This window comes from Grammomys surdaster, unplaced genomic scaffold (genome assembly GCF_004785775.1).
Source record: "Grammomys surdaster isolate TR1022 unplaced genomic scaffold, NIH_TR_1.0 125985, whole genome shotgun sequence".
Lineage (NCBI taxonomy): Eukaryota > Metazoa > Chordata > Mammalia > Rodentia > Muridae > Grammomys > Grammomys surdaster.
Window position 1 is genome coordinate 3,902,579 of NW_021620801.1, and position 20,653 is coordinate 3,923,231.

The 20,653-nt window shown below is 38.9% G+C and overlaps 1 protein-coding gene across 2 annotated transcripts in view; it reads right to left on the reverse strand.

Annotated features, from left to right (window-relative positions):
- Positions 1–4,814: 4,814 nt before the first annotated feature.
- Sucla2 (succinate-CoA ligase ADP-forming beta subunit) overlaps positions 4,815–20,653 on the reverse strand; it is a 44,219-nt gene continuing 28,380 nt past the window's right edge. Inside the window, exons 7-12 of one of the 2 annotated variants that reach the window (XM_028754265.1) lie at positions 12,882–13,043; positions 12,649–12,791; positions 10,754–10,874; positions 9,672–9,760; positions 5,485–5,584; positions 4,815–5,280 (exon numbers count right to left, since the gene is read on the reverse strand). In XM_028754265.1, coding sequence (XP_028610098.1) covers positions 5,510–5,584; positions 9,672–9,760; positions 10,754–10,874; positions 12,649–12,791; positions 12,882–13,043 — 590 coding nt within the window. In that variant the 3' untranslated portion in view covers positions 4,815–5,280; positions 5,485–5,509. Of the gene's footprint in view, positions 5,585–9,671; positions 9,761–10,753; positions 10,875–12,648; positions 12,792–12,881; positions 13,044–20,653 lie in introns of both variants that reach the window. The other variant, XM_028754264.1, reaches the window with a different exon arrangement.

Genomic DNA, 20,653 nt, shown 5'->3' on the forward strand with positions numbered 1-20,653 from the left:
GGAGCTATTCTTGGCTCTACTGAAAACATGATCAGAGGACTGATGATAGTCCGTGAATATCTAAGCATTTGGAAACCTTTATAACAATCTTATAAGACATTTCTATGGTGTTAGATCAAATTTAAGTTGGGACTGACTATGTCTAAAATTTTATTTTCTGGTAATGACTTTTATTGGATCCTATCAAAGAATCAGGTCAAGACAGATTAAAATTTTAAGTTCCAAATTTTATGAAAAAGCTTTCAAACTGGTTTGCAAAATGTACACAGAGCACCACTGGGTATGATATAGTATAGTGTTTCATATAAAAATTCCAGAATGCTTTTGAGCTTGAAACAACATTAAAGTCCTCATGGATGTTGTGTGGCATGGTTCCTGGGGAGACACAGTCTACTCAGCCCAGATCACAAACTGCTGCCTGGCTAAAGTGAGGATGGCACCCAAATTCAACTTAGTGAACCAGTGGGATTTACTTTGGTTACTTACAAGAGCAAAACTGACTCAAACCAGCCGCGTCCAAAAGCGCACCGCAGCATGGGTGGCAGCTCACACAAAGTGGAAACCTGCAGCATCACACAGCCTGTGGCAGCTCACAGCTGCGAGGGTCCTTGCCAGGCCGCTTAGCTGCTCTGAGCCTCTTCTAGGCAACTGGCTGATGATCTGAGTCTGTCAGGAGTCATTATGTTTATACATGCTGGGGGAGGAGAGAGGAGCCTAGAGAATCTGGTCAGTTTCAGGGGCTCCTGAAGCCTTTGACTTCTTTACTTCCAGAGCTGAAGGAGCTTCCCTGAAAGATGGGCTGTTTGACCTCACCTCAAAACAGTGGTTCTCAACCTTCTCAATGCTACAACCCTTTAATACAATTCCTGATGTTACGGTGACACCCCCCCCAACATAAAATTACTTTCATTGTTTTCTATAATTTTGCTACTGTAAGTATCTGATATACAGGATATCTGATAAGCAACCCCTGTGAAAAGGTCAGTCGACCTCCAGGGAGGTTGTGATCTACAGGTTGAGAATCCCTGCCTTAGCACATCTGTGTCTTATCAAACTTCCAAGATGAAAGGTTTTTATCTCACAAGAAAATTGCTATACAAACTAGATGGGTTTGGCTTGCTTCTCTTCCTGCAGTCTCATCCACTAGCTATGCTTTCATCAGGACACTGAGAAGTCCAACAAAGAAACAGAAATACTAAAACATAAGTAGAACGCAGGGATGGGGGAGGACATAATCTAAAAAAGAAAAAGAAAAAACCTATGGAAAGTCTCAGGAAGAGAACGGACAAGAAAAACAGATTATCTGAGCTTGAAGACAATGTAGAAGGACTGGTCTCACAAAGGCAGACAGTAATAAGGTACCAGAGGAAATTTCAAGGTACACATGACACTCTAAAAAAACTAAATTTATGGTTGGGGCAGAGAAGAAGAAGCATCCTAAAGGCTAGTCATTTTGAAAAGAATTCTAACTGAAAACTGCTCAGTTAGGACAGAGGTGCCAGTGCATGTCTAGGGGCCGTCAGGACAGCTATCAGAGCCGGCCGAGTGGAGCCTCCCTCTATTGTATTACAGTCAAAACACTTATGTGTAGAGTACTGGAAGCTCCGAGAAAGACACACCAATCACAGATAAAGGCAGGGCCAGCAGAGTAACAGTGAATTTCTCAACAGAAACTTTAAAAGCCAAAGGGCTTATAATGATGTATTTTACACTCTAAGAGACAACTCTGAGTTGTCAACCCAGGCTGCTATAACCAGCAAAGCCATCTGTCATAACCAAAGAAAAAATAAAAACTTTCATGATAAAAATAGACTAAACGAATTGTGATCACTTAAGTCAGCTCTACAGAGGTATGTGAAGGAATGCTGAGACAAAGAAAAAAAATCTACTAGACCACAAGAAATGACCATGCTAAAATAAAAGTTAAGTGAGAGGACAAAAATATACTCTGAAGGGGAATCGAATACACTTCTTTAGTAACAACCAAGTATTAATGATCTCAATTCCCCAATCAAAGGCATGAGTAGTATGGTGGTCGATCTTGGTGCTCAACGTGACTATAAATAATCCACAAGAGAACGTTACAGACCATCAGCATGTTGAGCCAATTTGGAGTCTAATAGCTCTTTGGTTTTGGGTGTGACTGAGTGAACACTAGCTCCTGAGCAACTCTTAGTGCCAAGGTCAGGGTGACAGCATTTCTAAAGCCAAAACCACACAGACCACACTACATGAACAGTGGATGAGGGGCAGAGGGTCTTTGCAATATTAGTTTCAGCAGAACATAGCAGTTACACAAATCACAATTTTGATTTATACCTTTATCAGTTACTTCAGTTTATGTTTAGTTGATACAGGTATTATATTAATAGTTCTGGACCTTGGTCAGGGTCATGGGAATCATAAATATGTTGCCTCGGCAGATGTGGCTTTGGGTGAGAAATGGAATCAAAACCTTAGTGACATTAGTCCCTTCAACTACACCTGGAATCATCTAAAACATAAGTAACTGGGCACATCTGTTGAGCATTTTCTTGACTTGAGATGACCCACCCTAAATTTTGGCCACATCTTCTATAAAAAGATATTTAAAAAGAAAGCATTTTGCTTTTTTGCTTTCTGCCTGCTTGTCTTCATTCTTGCTGGGAAAATCCATCTACCCTGCTGCTGGACATTCCTTCACTGCTATTAGAACCTAATTCTTCAGGACTCCAACATAGGCCAAGATCAGATGAAGCATCCAGCCTCATGGACTAAACATCTACCAGAGTCTTGACTTTTCTGTTGGGAGACAGCCATTACTGGACTAGGTGATCACAGCTTGTAAGCCATATATCTGACAAATCCCATATACATTCAGTCTATTAGTTCTGTTCCAACCTTCCTGACGCTGCGACCCTTTAATACAGCTCGTCCTGTTGGGTGACCTCCACCATAAACCTATTTCCACTGCTACTTCATAACTGTAACTTTGCTCTACTGTTATGAATCATAAAATAAATATCTGTGTTTTCCAATAGTCTTAGGCAACCCCTGTGAAAGGGTCTTTAAGCTTCCTAGGGGTCACATATCGTAGGTTGAGAAACTCTGGAATAGAGGAAATTTCAAAGCATTTTTACTAAAATTAGAACAAGACAAAGTGCCCACTTTCTCCACTCTTAACCCAATATAGTACCAAAGTCCCAGCTAGAGCAATGAGAAAAACTTAGAAGTGAATACAACAAATAGAAAAGAAGAAACCAAGTATCTCTATTTACAGACTCTATATACAACACTATAGAGTCTACCGGAAAACTATTAGAGCTGATAAACACTTTCAGCAAGTTAGCAAGACACAAAATTCACATACAAAAATCAACAGCTTTCCTATACGCCAAGGGCAAGTATACTGACGGAAAAAAAAAAAAAATCAGGGAAACAATTCTATTCAAAATTACCAAAACAAAAACCAATGAAGAAACTGAGGAAGACATTAGAAGATAGAAAGACCTCTTGTGCTCATGAGTTGATAGGATTAATAACGTGATAATGGCCATCCTACTAAAAATTATCTACAGATTCAATGCAATCTGTAATTCTAATAAAAATTCTAGAGGCATTCTCCACAGAAAAAATAATTCATGTGGAAGCACAAAAGTCAAATATCAAAAACAATAGTGTTAGATATCACCATCCTGAGTCTCAGGAACTCTGGCTTCACTATCTCGGCCATTCTGTGTCACTATGGACACTGAGTGGATCCAACCCCAGGACTCAGACACACAGCTTCATTATCCCAGCGCTCCAATACCACTTCCCCTCCTCAGGCTGTCACGTTAGACACCAACTTCTAAATCAAACACTACTGTCTTATTCTTTCAACTCTACAATCAAAACTTAAATGTAATAGCACAAACTTTTTATTTTTTATTTTTATTTATTTATTTTATTTATTTTTTTTTTTGGTTTTTCGAGACAGGGTTTCTCTGTGTAGTCCTGGCTGTCCTGGAACTCACTCTTTAGACCAGGCTGGCCTCGAACTCAGAAATCCGCCTGCCTCTGCCTCCCAAGTGCTGGGATTAAAGGCGTGCGCCACCACTGCCGGCATAACACAAACTTCTAACTCTTATTTTTTTAAAGACTACACATTACAGAAATCTGAAAATTGATTACCACACACTTCTCTTTCAACTGTCTCCACAGGAAAGGACATGGTTCTCACTCTATTCCTTTACTCTTGGCTCCCACTGCTGAACACTTAAACTCCGTATTTAAATTTCTCTCTAAATACAATTCTGTACCAGATACAAACATCTCACCAAAATAAGCATCAACAGCTTCAGTGTGCTGCTTGAGCACTGCTTTTGGTTGGGCTCTTCCCTCCCAACCATGTGTATCTGCTAAAAGGACTATAATCGAGGAGATTCAGCATCTACCGAGTAGTAGGCAAGTGCTTGCCTGACACAGGAGGCCATAAATCCTACCCCCAAAGTCACCCATGCAAACACAAGTAACATGTTATATTCTCCATAGAAACTAGAGTAGTGTACAGGACTCTAGCTTAACTATAAATCTGAGATTTCAGGTGTCAAAGGGGTTTTTAAGTAAGCGGTCCACAGGGCATCCCCACCTCATACCCTAAAATTCAAAGGTACAAATATGCATGTGAACGAAATGACAGTATGTAGCAGACAGTAGATCTGTGAACAGAAGACTTCTAAAGCTGTAGAGTATGAGCGGCCATGTCCAGTAGTATGAGCTATAAACTGGCTCCTTAGACCAATTAATAAAATGAACACCTGCTACTTCAAAAGAAAAAAAAACATTACTCCAAATTACATTGGGAAACTTTTATTAACTTAAACTGGCATTCTAATTTTGTCCAAGTTCTTAATAAGTGCCTTTTTTTTATCAACCTGCAGGTGTTTTTACCACCACAGAATCATGAAAACTTGCAGTTATCAATGTCCTGTAATGATTAAAATAATGTTCAAATAATCAGCAAGTTACTTCTCTACTTAAAAGATATTCTGAGGAGTGCTTCCAAGTTCTCTGTATAAATAACTATTGATACATTTAAGAGCCATTTGATGCTTAAGATAAATATTCCTTATATAAAACATTGTTATAACACACCATTGTCCTAATGAGATTATTAGATATATTTTCATACTAAAGAATAAAGCTTTATCTTTGTAGTCATTTTATTTATAGGACTCTTATCAATGAGGAACTTTGTATCCAACATCAGAAAAAAGGCATACTCCAAGTGACATTCTGTAGAGGAAGCAAAAAAGATGGCTGCAAGAAAAGAGACCACCGTAAGTAAGTTTCCATCAGACATTCTTTATATAAACAGTCCATTTGGAGCAGCAGAATCAAATGCAGAGCAAATGCTTTCAAAGGTATGTGTGCCTATGTGGTGATTACATTCCCCACACATTTAAAAGAAAAGGGACACTAGGAGAGACCACAGTATAATAAAGAATTATAGCACATTAATACCCGCAGCCATCCACCAAGGTCTTTCTCATATTGGCAACTGAAACTTCACATCCACATGGGCTTCTTTGGCTAAGGTCACTATTTCAGAGAGCTTTACAACCTGAAAGAGAGAACAGGGCATGTCTGTATGTTCATAAAAAGGTGGACTATTATAAACCAAGGCAAAAGAAACAGACTTGTTTCCATTTAAAATACTAGGGCTACACTAAGATCAGGGACTAGACAAGGCTGCCCACTCTCCCCCTACCTATTCAATATAGTACTGGAAGTCCTAGCCAGAGCAATTAGACAACAAAAAGAAGTCAAAGGGATACAAATAGGAAAGGAAGAAGTCAAAATACCGCTATTTGCAGATGATATGATAGTATACTTAAGTGACCCCCAAACTTCCACCAGAGAACTCCTAAACCTGATAAACAACTTCAGCAAAGTGGCTGGTTATAAAATCAACTCAAACAAATCAGTACCCTTCCTCTACATGAAAGATAAACAGACTGAAAAAGAAATTAGGAAAATGACACCTTTCACAATAGTTGCAAATAATATAAAATACCTTGGTGTGAATCTAACCAAGAAAGTGAAAGACCTGTATGACAAGAACTTCAAGTCTCTGAAGAAAGAAATTGAAGAAGATCTCAGAAGATGGAAAGATCTCCCATGCTCATGGATTGGCAGGATTAATATAATAAAAATGGCCATCTTGCCAAAAGCAATCTACAGATTCAATGCAATCCCCATTAAAATCCCAACTCAATTCTTCACAGAGTTAGAAAAGGAAATTCTCAAATTCATTTGGAATAACAAAAAACCCAGGATAGCGAAAACTATTCTCAACAATAAAAGAACTTCTGGAGGAATTGCCATCCCTGACCTCAAGCTGTACTACAAAGCAATAATGATAAAAACTACCTGGTATTGGTACAGAGACAGGCAGGAAGATCAATGGAATAGAATTGAAGACCCAGAAATGAACCCACACTCCTATGGTCACTTGATCTTTGACAAAGGAGTTAAAACTGTCCAGTGGAAAAAGGACAGCATTTTCAACAAATGGTGCTGGTTCAACTGGAGGACAACATGTAGAAGAATGAAAATTGATCCATTCTTATCCCCTTGTACAAAGCTCAAGTCTAAGTGGATAAAGGACCTCCACATAAAACCAGATACACTGAAACTAATAGAAGAGAAGGTGGGGAAGAGCCTCAAATACTTGGGCACAGGGGAAAAGTTCCTGAACAGAACTCCAATGGCATATGCTCTAAGAACAAGAATTGACAAATGGGACTTCATAAAATTGCAAAGTTTCTGTAAGGCAAAGGACATTGTCAATAGGACAAAACAACAACCAACAAATTGGGACAAGATCTTTACCAATCCTTCATCTGATAGAGGGCTAATATCCAATATATACAAAGAACTCAAGAAATTAGACTCCAGACAACCAAATTACCCTATTAAAAAATGGGGTATAGAGCTTAACAAAGAGTTTTCAATGGAGGAAACTCGAATGGCCGAGAAGCACCTAAAGAAATGTTCTGTATCCTTAGTCGTCAGGGAAATGCAAATCAAGACAACCCTGAGATTCCATCTCGCACCAGTCAGAATGGCTAAGATTAAAAACTCAGGTGATAGTAGATGCTGGCGAGGGTGTGGAGAAAGAGGAACACTCCTCCATTGTTGGTGGGACTGCAAGATGGTGCAACCACTTTGGAAATCAGTCTGGCTGTTCCTCAGAAAATTGGACATAGCATTACCTGAGGATCTAGCTATACCACTCCTAGGCATATACCCAGAAGATGCTCGAACATATAATAAGGACATATAATAAGGACATATGCTCAACTATGTTCATAGCAGCCTTGTTTATAATAGCCAGGAGCTGGAAAGAACCCAGATGTCCTTCAACTGAGGAATGGATTAAAAAAATGTGGTATATTTACACAATGGAGTATTACTCAGCTATTAAAAACAATGAATTCGAGAGGTTCCTAGGTAAATGGATGGGAACTAGAAATTATCATCCTGAGTGAGGTAAGCCAATCACAAAAGAACACACATGGTATTCACTCACTGATTATTGGATATTAGCCCAGAACCTTGAAATGCCCAAGATGCAACTCACAGGCCACATGAAGCCCATAAAGAAGGAAGACCAAGTGGGGGTGATTCGGTCCTTCTTAGAAGGAGCAACAAAATACTCAAGGGAGCAAATATGGAGACAAAGTGAGGGACAGAAACTGAAGGAGGGGCCGTCTCAAGACCACTCCACCTGAGTATCTATCCCATGTGCAATCACCAAAGGTAGATGCTGATGTGGAAGTCAGGAAGTGCATGCTGATAAGAGCCTGATATGGATTATCACCTCAGAGGTCTTCAAGAGTCTGACATACTCAGAGGCAGATGCTCACAACTAGCCATTGAACTGATCATGGGGTTCTTAATAGAGGAGTTAGAGTGAAGACTGAAGGAGAGCTGAAAGGATTTGAGGCACCATGAGGAGAGCAACAATACCAACCAACCACAGCTCCCAGGGTCTAAACCACCAGCCTGGGAGCACTTAGGGAGGGATCCAGGGTTTCAGTTGAATATGTAAGAGTGGAGGGCCCTGCTGGGCATAGGTAGAAGAAGAGAACCTTGACCTCATGAAGGCTGGATGCCCCAGGGGGTGGGAATTTTGAGGGTGGGGAGTTGGGGGGGGGTAGATAGAGGTTACATCCACAGAGAAGAAGGAGGAGGGGTGAGGGGATTGGGGATTCCTGGGTGGGTGGGGGATGGGGTAAGGGGACAATATAGGAAATGTAAATAAAACATCCAATAAAAATTAAAAAAAAAATACTAGGGCTATTCTGACATTGATACAAGTCACACTACAGCCTATTAAGACTGACACTTAAAAGACTGTCAAGTTTGACATTCTTGATAACCTAAATTCAACTAAATATGTTCTGATAAAGATATATAACTAGATGTCTTACCTAAATTTTACCTTGAAAACACAAACAAAGAGTATCTTTGCAAGACACCCCATAATTCAAAGCATAACTAAATAAACCTACCTTGAAAAAGCTTACAAGCTGAATGCATTGGGGTAGGAGTTTAGATATAAGAATTGCTGGCGTAAGGCAATAGATTGTGAGATAACCATAACCAACAAAAATTCCAATGATATCTATCTGCTTTCATACAAAATGTCATACAAATTAGACATGTCTAAAACCAAAATTCAGCTTCTCTCCAAGGAGAGTAGTTACAAAAAAAAAAGTAATCTGGGGTTAGAGGTATATGACTTTAAATGAGTAAATTTAGATAGCCTATTTCTTCATCTATACACATGGAAATTTTACCACCAGGAAAATCCTTGGGTGGGAGTGGGAGGAGGGAAATATTGTCAACAGTCAATACGAGAAAATTACAGTGGACAAAAGAACATCCTAAACAGATGATACCCATGGTTGCAATCATCAAACCCAGACTGAGACTGTATAGGATCATAACATAGTACTTGTCAAACTCCAGAGGAGGATTATTTTAAAACAGGAGGGCTATCATTTAAGAAATATAGTTGTATATTACCCAACTGCAATGCAAACAGCTTGACCCCAAGCTTAACAAAGAACCTAGATGGTACAAAATAATTGTTGAACTTTCACAATCAGAACACCCATATTCCACTTAAATAATAGTAATTTCTTTACATCATCATACTAATTCGCCTTCATATACATGATTCAGACGTATAAAATGCTGCACATGGGGATTTACTACTAATAACAGATGAGAGGAAAACATAGATTAGACCAGAGTGGATATAAATTGACCATTATTTAAGATGGATGTACAAGACGCTCTGAGAAAGAATTTGTAAATTCTCACTGCTTCCAACCTCTTCTACACTGCTCAGTTTGAATCTTCCCTCAGCTGTGTTGTTTGTAACTTCCCACTTTCTGAGTAGCCGTCTGGACCCTCGAATAAAGTCCTGCTTTTCCTTGTTGTAGAAGGCTGAGGACAATCCCCCACTGCAAACCCCATCATAACAGTGTGTGTAGCTATTGCTGTCCCTCCCCAGAATGAAGCCTGCTTTCCTGGAGCACTAGTATTACTACTTGGCCGACTCATTTTTGAATCTAAAGGTATCTAGATCCTTTCCAGACTGAAAAAGTATCCTTGAGTCATCAGAGCCCACTTACCATTTTAGCTGCTTCATCCAAATCATCACAAGCAAGAATTTTAAGACCGCTGTCGGCTATTAGCGCCTTAGCATCATCAACTCGTGTACCTAGAAGTGATTTATGAAAGCAGAAGAAAATAGCTTTATACATACACACACACACACACACACACACACACACACACACACAAAGCACTTAAATCTTTTTCTCACTATAAGAGTTTCAGCACAGGAATTTCTATTATTTAACACAAGTATTTAATTTTTAAAAAATATTCTAAGAGCTTGGAACTACCTTGTGAAATATTTTGCTTTACCATATCCATGGTAATAAAAGCAAAGACAGAATCTCAAATAAATCACAATAAAAAGCACATCACGTTACACAAAGCAGAACTTCAAGTATTCTTCCCAATATAGTAAACTTAAAAAAAAAAACAAAAACAAAAAAAAACAAAAACAAAAAAAAAAAAAAACACTTGTGAAGCCAAGTAGTGGTGGCCCACACCTTTAATCCCAGGCAGGGGCAGGAGGATATCAATGAGTTTGAGGCCAGCCTGATGTACAAGTGAGTTCCAAGGCAGCCAGGGCTATTATACAGAGAAACTCTGTCTTAAAAAACAAAAATCAACATCAAAATCACATGGGGTAGTTCAAGTCAGAAATGTCCCACAGGCTCATGTATTTGAACGTTTGGTCCCCAGTTGCTGGCACCATCTGAGGAGGTCACAGAACTTTCAAGATAGAGAGCCTTGCTGAAGGAAGTATCTCACTAGAGACAGGCAATGGCAGTTTATAGTCTCATCCCTTTGCTGTGTGTGACTGAGATGTGAGTGTCAGCTCTCTGCTCCTCCTCAGTGCCTCTTCCACTGCTGTGGACAACCTGTCCAATGCAACTGTAAGCCAGAATAAACTGCTCCTTAAGGGTCTTTGATCAGGGTATTTGATCACAGTAAAGGAAAATAACACTTTTCAAGTTTTGTGTTTAATGCTTTCATTGAAAAGATGTAGCTATTTGTAAGCTCATTTTTTAAGTTAACCTTGCACCTCACAACTGCATCATTTAAACAATTAGAAAGAACTAAGGTCATTAACACTCACCTTGTAACCGTACCACAACAGGTATTCTAATTTCTAAATCTTTTACTGCCATGACTATTCCTTGTGCAATAATATCACATCTCATGATTCCTCCAAAAATGTTGACCAGAATAGCCTGTACCTATTAATAAAGTATTAAAAAGAAGTAAGTATTTATCCTCTTCTCCCAAAACACTGGAATACAAAGATCAATTCCTTGTAAAGAATTTCAGGTAAAACCATTATTTCCTTTTCTCCTTTTTTTTTTCTTTTTTAAGATTTATTTATTTATTTTATATATGTGAGTATATGTAGCTGTCTTCAGACACCTCAGAAGAGGGCATAGGATCCCGTTACAGATGGTTGTGAGCCGCCATGTGGTTGCTGGGAATTGAACTCACGACCTTTGGAAGAACAGCCAGTGCCCTTAACCACTGAGCCATCTCTCCAGCTCCTATTATTTCCTTTTCTATCTCCCAGTCCACTACCACCAGGACTTACAACCACTAATTTCAATACCTAGCTTATGTTTGTTTTCTACTATATCACATACAACAAAAATCTTGTAAGTCAGTCTTCTTCCTAGTGACCAACACAACCATCTCAGGTCCGACCTTACGGCACCGTCACCACAGACATTTCCATTGTACTCATCCCCGACTGCTCTCTTCACGGCACCCGACCAATACAACCAATTTTGACCCAAACCCTGGTCATAATACCTCACAACTATGTCTCCTCTGGCCACAGCCCCTTTAACTAATCACAGCTCAACCCTTTACAAGCTGGCCCTGCCTAGCCTCGAAAGGTCTTCCAGTAGCTATTTCAGTCCTTACTCCTCTTCTTTAAACTGTGTGCCCTGGACATCAGCCCACTCCTGATGTGATCTTACCTCTACCAGTTTACTCTCTTTCTTTCAATGGCTTTTTTAGAAAACTGAGGGGACAGGTTCTAGTTTCCTCATCTCTCTAGTTCCTAAGGCCTCAATTTCCTATGCTGAGGACTTTCAAATCATTCTAAGTCAAACGTCCTGGGGCTGGGGAGCAGTTGAGAGTGTCTGCTACTCTTGCAGAGAACCAGAGCTCAGTCTCCAGCACCCCAGTCAGTGGCTCACAAGCACCAGTAACTCCAGGTTTAGCAGATCCACTTCTGGCTTCTATGGGCATCCACATGCACATGTACACACAGACACTGACACACACACACACACACACACACACACACACGAATGAAAATAATGCTTTTAAAAGTATGTTCATAGCCAAGTGTTTATGAGGTAGTCACCACAACTCACGCTCAGCACATCAATTTCAAAATCCTTAACCACTGCCTCTACAGTACAATAGGAACCAACACCTACTGTGCCCCATTTTAGCCAAATTTGTAGTTAAAAAAAAAAATTAATACATGTGGTAAATAACTCTATAGGACTCCAAGGGAAAGACAGTACAAATCTTTTTTAAATTCTAAACAGGAAGGAATACTTTTCCATCTTCTAATATCATCTATTATTTCTTTTTTCCTAAAGTCTAATGCCAAAAGAACTAAACATTGCCAGCAATATCAATAATATTTATTAATGAACTAAGTATTCTTGAGCATGTATATTTTTACAATTCCAGGCTTTTGCAGTCAAATAGTATCAACAAGACCACTTCCCCTGTGAATGGCTCTCACGCCAGTTCACCAGAAGCATCAATGGTATCTTTATCTAATTTAATCAAATTTCTTCACTGTTTGCTAAATTTCAACATTAATTCTGTCAAAAGGTTCTCTAACTTGTTTTCACTTAAGATTTCAATTCTTCTTTTCAAACTTCTGCAGTACTTTAAATTTTAATTCTGAACTAGCAGAATGACGGTCTATCAATTAATCAAGTTACAACTCAAATCCTAGCACATAAGCCCCACCCTTACCTTTTTATCTGAAGTGATAAGTTTAAATGCTTCTGTTACTTGCTGGACTGTGGCGCCGCCACCAACATCAAGAAAGTTGGCTGGAGTCCCTCCATGTAGTTTTATTATATCCATTGTGGCCATAGCCAAGCCAGCACCATTTACTATCAAGAGGGAAAGATGATTTGTGTAAGGAACAAAGAAAACATATTAAGTTGTACGAAGCCAATATAACATGAAAATACAGTAGGTACCTAGACAGCCTATGGTCCCATCGAGGCCAATATAGTTAATATCTGCATTAGCTGCCTCTTTGTCCCTTTCGTCTTCCTGGCTCCAGTCCTGAAGATCAAATATCTTCTTCTGTCGATAGGCTGAATTTGAATCAAAATTGATCTTTGCATCCATGCACAACACTTAGAGGGGAAATGAAGAAAATAATTTAAATTTTATGACAGAGATGCAATGAACTATCCAATAAAAACATGGTTTAGTATAGGGTAAAAAGCACATTTTAATTTGTTATTTATTCAAAGTATTTCAATTTATGTTCACAATGAATTCAAATTGCTTCTTATACAAAATATAGGAATGTTAAATACCCTAAAGTTACTTTTTCTGCATCTATTCTGGCACAAGAAAGAAAGAAACAAAGGAACAAAGAAAGAAACAAAGAAAGAGAAAAAAAGTTCCTCAAAGACATTACACATTTTTTAAGCTTTTCAAGAATGAACTGGTCATATTCTTAGCTAAAATTCTTTCCTGTGGACCCCAGATACTACTCCTTACAACTCAAGGAACTGTCTTCTGATAAATCTTAAAGCCACTCTCCCCACTTTTATAATGGCTATTTCCCACTGAGTTGCAAAATCGTGTTAATACTGATGGAACTTTCTCTCAAGCCCACCACCTCCTCCTCACTCTTCCTTCTTAGCAGCAGAAATTCTAAAGACTTGAATTAGGGAAGTGGAGGTCAGCAAACTCTGGCCCGTGGACCTGATGACTTTTGACAATTTCTATAGACTTGTGAACTAAGAACTTGATTCACAGTTTAAAAAGATTAAGTAGAAAAGAAGAAAAGGGGAACAAAAATAGTAACTCCCAAAAATCCAAGATCCGGAATGGCTGATAAAGCACAAAATACTTAGGAACCATGAGCCTGTTAGACTAGTTGTCCCAGTGCTCCTACCACTCACTCTTATACCCACTCCAATTTGCTACTACCCTTAGCACTCAATGAAAAGGTTTTTTGTTGTTTTTTAAGGTATCACGTGCATCTAACCCAGAACGTAACACATAGTAGGAAAGTTGTTATCACTGATCTACATCCCAACACTTGGTTGTTTGACACAGGGTCTACTATGAATCCAACTCACACACCTCCTCCAGCCTCCCAAGGAATTACAGGCACATGCCTGTAACAGGAACAGTGGGAGGCAGGGCCACCTCAGTCACAAAAGCTTCTCCTGCAGGAGGACCTAATTGAGGACTGCCTGAGAGACCAAGGATTGCTGGGGCAGACAATGCTAGCCAATGGGGAACTGCTGTTTAGGAGAGATGCTTTCTTGGAACCAATGGGGGTGCAGATGGAGGGTATTATAGGACCTTGCAGCAGTGCTCAGATGAGTTTGCTGTGGCGTTTCTCACCTGCTCCTGGAGTCTGTGTTGACTCTGCACCACCTCACCTCCATCCCCCAAGGGGAGGTAGAGTCAGGCAGCGAGTAGTCCAGGCATAGGCAGCACAAACCACCATGCCCAACACAAAGCAGCTCTTATAGGTTGCTTCTCCTACTTCACAGTTTATCAGCTCTCCCTTCCTCAGTACAGGGTGTGAACACAGAAGCACAAGTTTGGCACAGGATTCAGAAGCTGAGATTCTCAACTTAGAAGAATAGTTGGGAAAGTTAAAACTCTCAGTTACTGTCTCTACATCCATCGCACCACCCCTCATTATCTGGCTGATCAAGATCAGGGGAAGCGCAGGTAGGTCTGAACTTGGTTTGGGTTGAGTAATACCTTGATAGGCCCCAAAAGAGTAAACACAGGTGAATGGGTCTTCCATATGTCATTAAATGTTTCCCTTTATAAAAGTTGCTGTGGTCACAGTGTCTCTTCACAGCAACAGAAAACCTAACTAAGACGAAGACCAATAGGAACTACAATACTTCATCTTAAGTGTTTATACTTTTATACTTTGCTGTGTTTTAACTGTAACTCTCTAAAAAGGCTTTTGCTTATCATTTTTCTAAACCTAATATTCTCTAAACTCAGTATTTTCTCTACTGTTATTTTTCATAATTCAAGAAGCCTTGAACACATACTTTCCTTTCCACTTACTTTAACCCTTTTATTCTTGTGCCCATTTCTTGTTAAGTTTGCTACATGAATGTTTACTTAGCTCTGAAATAAGAAACTTATGACTGGAGAGAGGATTCAGCAATTAAGAGCACTGACTGTGCTTTCTTAAGACCAGATTCAATTCCCAGCTCCCACATAGTGACTGACAACTCTTAACTGTAGTCTCGGAATCTGACTCCCTCTGCTGGCATCCCCAGGCACTGCACACAAGCATCCAAGAGCAGAGGCAGTGATTATTAACTCAGTAAATGATCCATCCATCATGTTACATTAATGTTGATAAAGCAAAAATATGACAATTCTTACCTTTCACTTTCTACATAAATTGCATACTGATGGACTGTTGCATAATTCCTAGATATTTAAATTTACAGTTTATAAAAAATGCTTACCACTTTTGATAACTCTTCCTCACTATGAGCACTACATACTTGATGTGACTTCTGATAAAATCCGAGTAGCAGGTGCTGAGAGGAAGCCTAAGTACAAAGTACTGTGCCTGGGGAAACTAGTAACTGACCCTGTAGTGGTGAGTTTTGGCTATAATATTTTGTGCACCCAGTAGGTCAAGTGCTTCCAGCCACCAGCCCAGGAACTCTTTGGATTTGCAAATGAAAGGCACACATACATTAGCTTATTTTTTAAATGCCTTGGCTAACTCAATGGCTGGACACTCCTATACCTTCCCCAATATGGGAAGTGCCCAGCGGCCACTTACCCAAATTCTTACATGGCTCGTTGGCTCTCTCTTCAGCTCTCCTCTTCCATTTCCTACCACATCCTGGCAATCCTCCCTCTCTGGCCCCCTGCATCCTAGCCCTCACAACTCTAAGGGTCCCACCCTGTCTCCCTTTGACCATGCAATGCGCACTGGCATCTTTATTGATCGATCAAAAACCATTAGGGACAAGGACCTTTATTTCGTGTTTGGAGACGCAGATTCTCTATTGAATCAAAGCATTAGAACCAATCTCCAACAGACTCTAACTGGCAAGGGTTCTCCAGGCTTGAGTGTACTGCTGCTGCTGTAAATGTGCTGAGAAGCTGAAGCCATGAGGCACCTGGGTCTGTAAATATCTTACTACCTTCAAAGTAAGGTACAATAAAAGACTTGAAATCCAAACAATATAATTTATAAGGCTATAAAAAAAACCAAAACTGTCCATATCTGTGAGAAGCAGTCCAAGTTGCCCTGACTGAAACAATCCCAACTCTGCCTCAAATTTGTAATGCAACTCTCTATGTAATGACAGCTACAAACTTCCAGAGTCACAGAGCTCCAGCTCCTAAGGTCCTTCAAGCTTCACTACATTTGGTCTTTGGGTTCCAGACACATACTTAGGCAGTTTATCATTGATTAGAGTATTGAGAATATCGTAGTGTCATAATTTAACTTCACTGCAGAAATTCCTGAGCCTGCGTTAGACAATGTGACTGAGAATAATCTACTATGAGAAAAAATGCTTTTCAGGATTCATCTAACTCTTTCTCCTAGCAATGAGTATATTATTTACTAGAAACTTCTGGGAACAAACATCTGAGCTAGCCACAGGTGTGCCTGAAGACCAAAGGAAAACTAGTTGAGAGTGGTAACAGTGGCCTCAGTGTTCAATACACTAGACTTGAGAGCTAAGGTCACAACATCAAAGGTTCACGATTATCACCATTTCTGGCCCATTTTCCTGTTCATACTCACTTCTCCCCAGAGGGTGAATAACAAATTGTCTGCCTAATAACTCAGGGATTATAAACACATCATCTCTTGGAGTGAGCTACCCAGGGGAACAAGTTATCTGCTAATCCAGGGCAAATTCTGTCCTACGGAGGTTTAGCATTTGAGTAGATAGATTATCTAATCTGTAATTGAGCTGTCAGATCCAATTTGACTGAATTCTGGCAGAGAAGGGAAATAATCACTAAAGGGTCTTTAGGAGATTCTAATGTCAATGATGATAAGCTATTTAAGCAAATCCCTTCTTCTTTTTTTTTTTTTAAAGCAAGGGTCTTGCTATGGAGTCTTGCTTGACCTGGAACTCACCATGTAAGCCAAACTCATTGAGGTATGCCTGTCTATTCCTTCCCAAGTGCTAAGATTAAAGGCAGGGACCACTATACCCAGCACTATATACTTTTTATGTTATCCTGCTTTTAGACATTGTTTTCCCATTACTAAAAAAAAAGTCTCTTAAGTCTCCATCTTTCAATTACTCAAACAACTACATGGTATACTTCATCGTACATGGTAGATATTTCCTACAAAACTACACAAAACAGTAATTCTAAATTTAGTTACCAAAATTTTTTTTCTAAAAAGTGCTATGGAAATTTCTCTAAAATTATACTATATATTTTATGACAACCACATACCAGTTTATAAAGAGACGAATACATTTTAATGAATACTTTTGGAACTAAGTATGTACCTTCTTAAGGAAATCTGTCAATCTATAATGCTAAAATTATATCCTACATTGCTCTAAAGTTTCCAATGGAAATAAGTAAACACATCACTGTAAAAAAAAAACAAAACATGTAGATCTGGTAACAGCGCACAAATTCAAACTAATCTGTCAAATAAAGCCTTCTCTTTTCATTTACACTATGCTTAGTCTTCTGTCCCAGCATACAACTACAGCTACCTAAGGTCTACCCCTATTTCTAATCTCTTGCTCCCACCACATTCCCTAGCAGAAATACACTTGGCATGCAACTATTGTAATTAAGGACTCAGTTCTACTGATCACTGGTTTGGGGTTGACAGCACATCTACAACTAGTCGCATGTCCTCAGGCAAGCCTGAGTTTCATAATCTATAAAGGTAGGAATAATATCCAACTCACAGAACTACTGTCTGTATTAAAAAATTAAAGAGGACCACATTTGTACTTATAACAGAACCTGGCATTGATATGTTCTTCTTAATGAAAAATACTATTTTAAAAACTTACTATACAAACCTAAGTATGCTTAGGATATATGTTAGTGAGGTCAAAATTCAAAACTGTTTAATAACAAACATAAAAGGCAACCTGCAATGCACAAAAGGCTTTTTTTAACTAAGAAAAATAAAACACAATAGATAGAATTAAAATCTATAGTAAACTCCAGAGTCTGAACCTAGTAGAAATGGTGGCAAAGATCTCACTCAAAACATCAACAGTGGCTAGAAAGACGGCTCTATGGGTAAGTGTTTGCTGCACAAGCATGAGATCTGAGGTAAAGTGCTGAAGAGCCTGGATATGGTTTGAAAGCACCCCCTATACTTTAGAGGCTCATCCTGCACTTAGGAACTGGTAGGACCTTTATTTAAGAGGAAAGGCTATTACACCCAACCATTCAAGAGTGCTGACACCTAAACAGATTAACATGCTTCTTTTGGGTATGGTGGCTAGTTTATATGAGAGCAAGCTGTAATAAAAAGAACAAGCCTGCACTCTGGATCTTCTTGGTTTCCTGTCCTCATGGTGTGACTTGTCAGTGTGTTCCCATCATCAAGAGAGGCTCTCATCAGAAGCCCAAACAACTGGCCCTAACCAAACTGTCAACTAAATAATCCTTTCTTCTTCATCTTAATGTGTGGTGCATCACCTACTGCAGATTAGATCTCAGAGTTACTCATAACTGAAAGCTCATATTCTGACCAATGCATCTTCCCATTCCTCACACCTCAGCCTGGTCAGCACCTTCTAACTCTTCCTATGAGTGAACATCATTTCTTATCTAAGTGAAATCACACAGTTTCCTCTTTCTATGTGTGACTTTTTCACATACTATAGAATACTCCATATAAAAAATAATCACATCTCCATAATCAGGTACTTGGGTGTGATGGGTCAGCGTACCAAAGATCAACAGAGAAACCACATCGTATTTAACGATATTACAAAAAGTGCTTACTTTAAAAAAGAGGCAATAAAATGATTGTTAACTCTAAAAACCTAAATTAAATGAAACTTGTTTAAATGAAACAATAAAAAAGGACACTTTACACATTCATAGTTCCTGATCCTGAGGTAGGGAAAAATAATCTAACCATGAAAATAAAAGAAGCAAAAAAGAGGTCTGACTAACTGAAAACAAAAAGCTTTAATATGTTCAAGGCATGCAACATTAAACAAACAATATAATTAAGAAAATATTTAGCTCAAATGCCAGAAAAGAAGTTAGCACTCTTAATAAACAAAGAGCCTGTATAACCTGGAGAGATCACCAGGAGAAGTTACTAAGTGAATAAAGAAAAATACAGAATGCATGTAGTTTGCAATCTTCAATTAAGTAATTAATTTTTTTCTTATTCTTTTTTTTTTTTTTTTTTGGTTTTTCGAGACAGGGTTTCTCTGTGTAGCCCTGGCTATCCTGGAACTCACTCTGTAGACCAGGCTGGCCTTGAACTCAGAAATCCGCCTGCCTCTGCCTCCCAAGTGCTGGGATTAAAGGCGTGCGCCACCACTGCCCGGCCAATTAAGTAATTAATTAAGAACATGTTTTCTAACATTTTACTTAAAAGATGAATAGTTTAAAAAAAAAAAAAGACAACCAAAAATGAGGTCACAGACAGACTAGATGAGAGTAGAGAGGAAGATTTTTAAGGATGAGTAAATATACTTCATTACATTGTTTTAACTTTTCAGTAATATTAAAAATTGATATGAAAGTATCCAGAAGTCATCATAGTAGTAAGAAAACTAATCCTATATGGATACTACAGCAAGGAAATTACAAAGTACAGAAACTGTTACTTGATATGATAGTTTCTACAGACATGATAAAGATGCTGAGATCAGGTATTATCCTAGATTACAGGAACCATAAGCATCCTTACAAGAAAAAGGTGCAAGACTAGACAGACACACAGAGAAGAGAAAAGAAACAATGTGGCCACAAAGGCAGAGACTGAAATGAAGTGCCTACTGACCAAGGAACACTACCAGGAAGGGGAGAACTCAAAGGCACAGATTCTTCACTATTGCCCCTGAAATCATGCAGCCCTGCTCATACCTGGAATGTACTGGATGGATAATGATTTGGACTTCTAGCCTACAACTATGAAGGGGAAAAGTCACTTAAAGTTATGGTAATTTTTATCAGCCACAGAAAACTAATAAAGGTAACAAAGAACATCAACAGAAAACTCCAAAACAGAAAATATGTTCAACAAACATGAAAAATGTACATTAGTAGAAATCAAAGAACAGAATAAATTAGACAAAACACCATTTCTTCATCATCAGTTTGAAGATAAAACCTACTATGTTAACTAATGGCAAAATATGCAACAAGACTACTGCCCCCAGATCAACATGTAAAACTCTCAGCACCTTGTCCAGTACTATATCTGCTAGCATACCACCTTGACGAGAATGGACTAACCCTCTGAAACTGTAAGCCAGGGCCAATTAAATGTTTCCCTTTATAAGAGTTGTCATGGTCACAGTGCCTCTCCTCAGCAAAAAAACCCTAACTACAACAGAAGTTAGTACCAGGAGTGAGGTATTGCTTGTGACAAGCCTGACCATGCTTTTGTTTGGAGAATTATGAATTTTGAGACTTTGGGTTAGAAAAGCAATTGAATACTTTAAGTGGGACTTAATGGGCCATACTATTAAAAGCACAGAAGAACTTAGTGCTGAGAGTGATTTGAACTATGGGGGTCTAGCTCAAGAGGTTT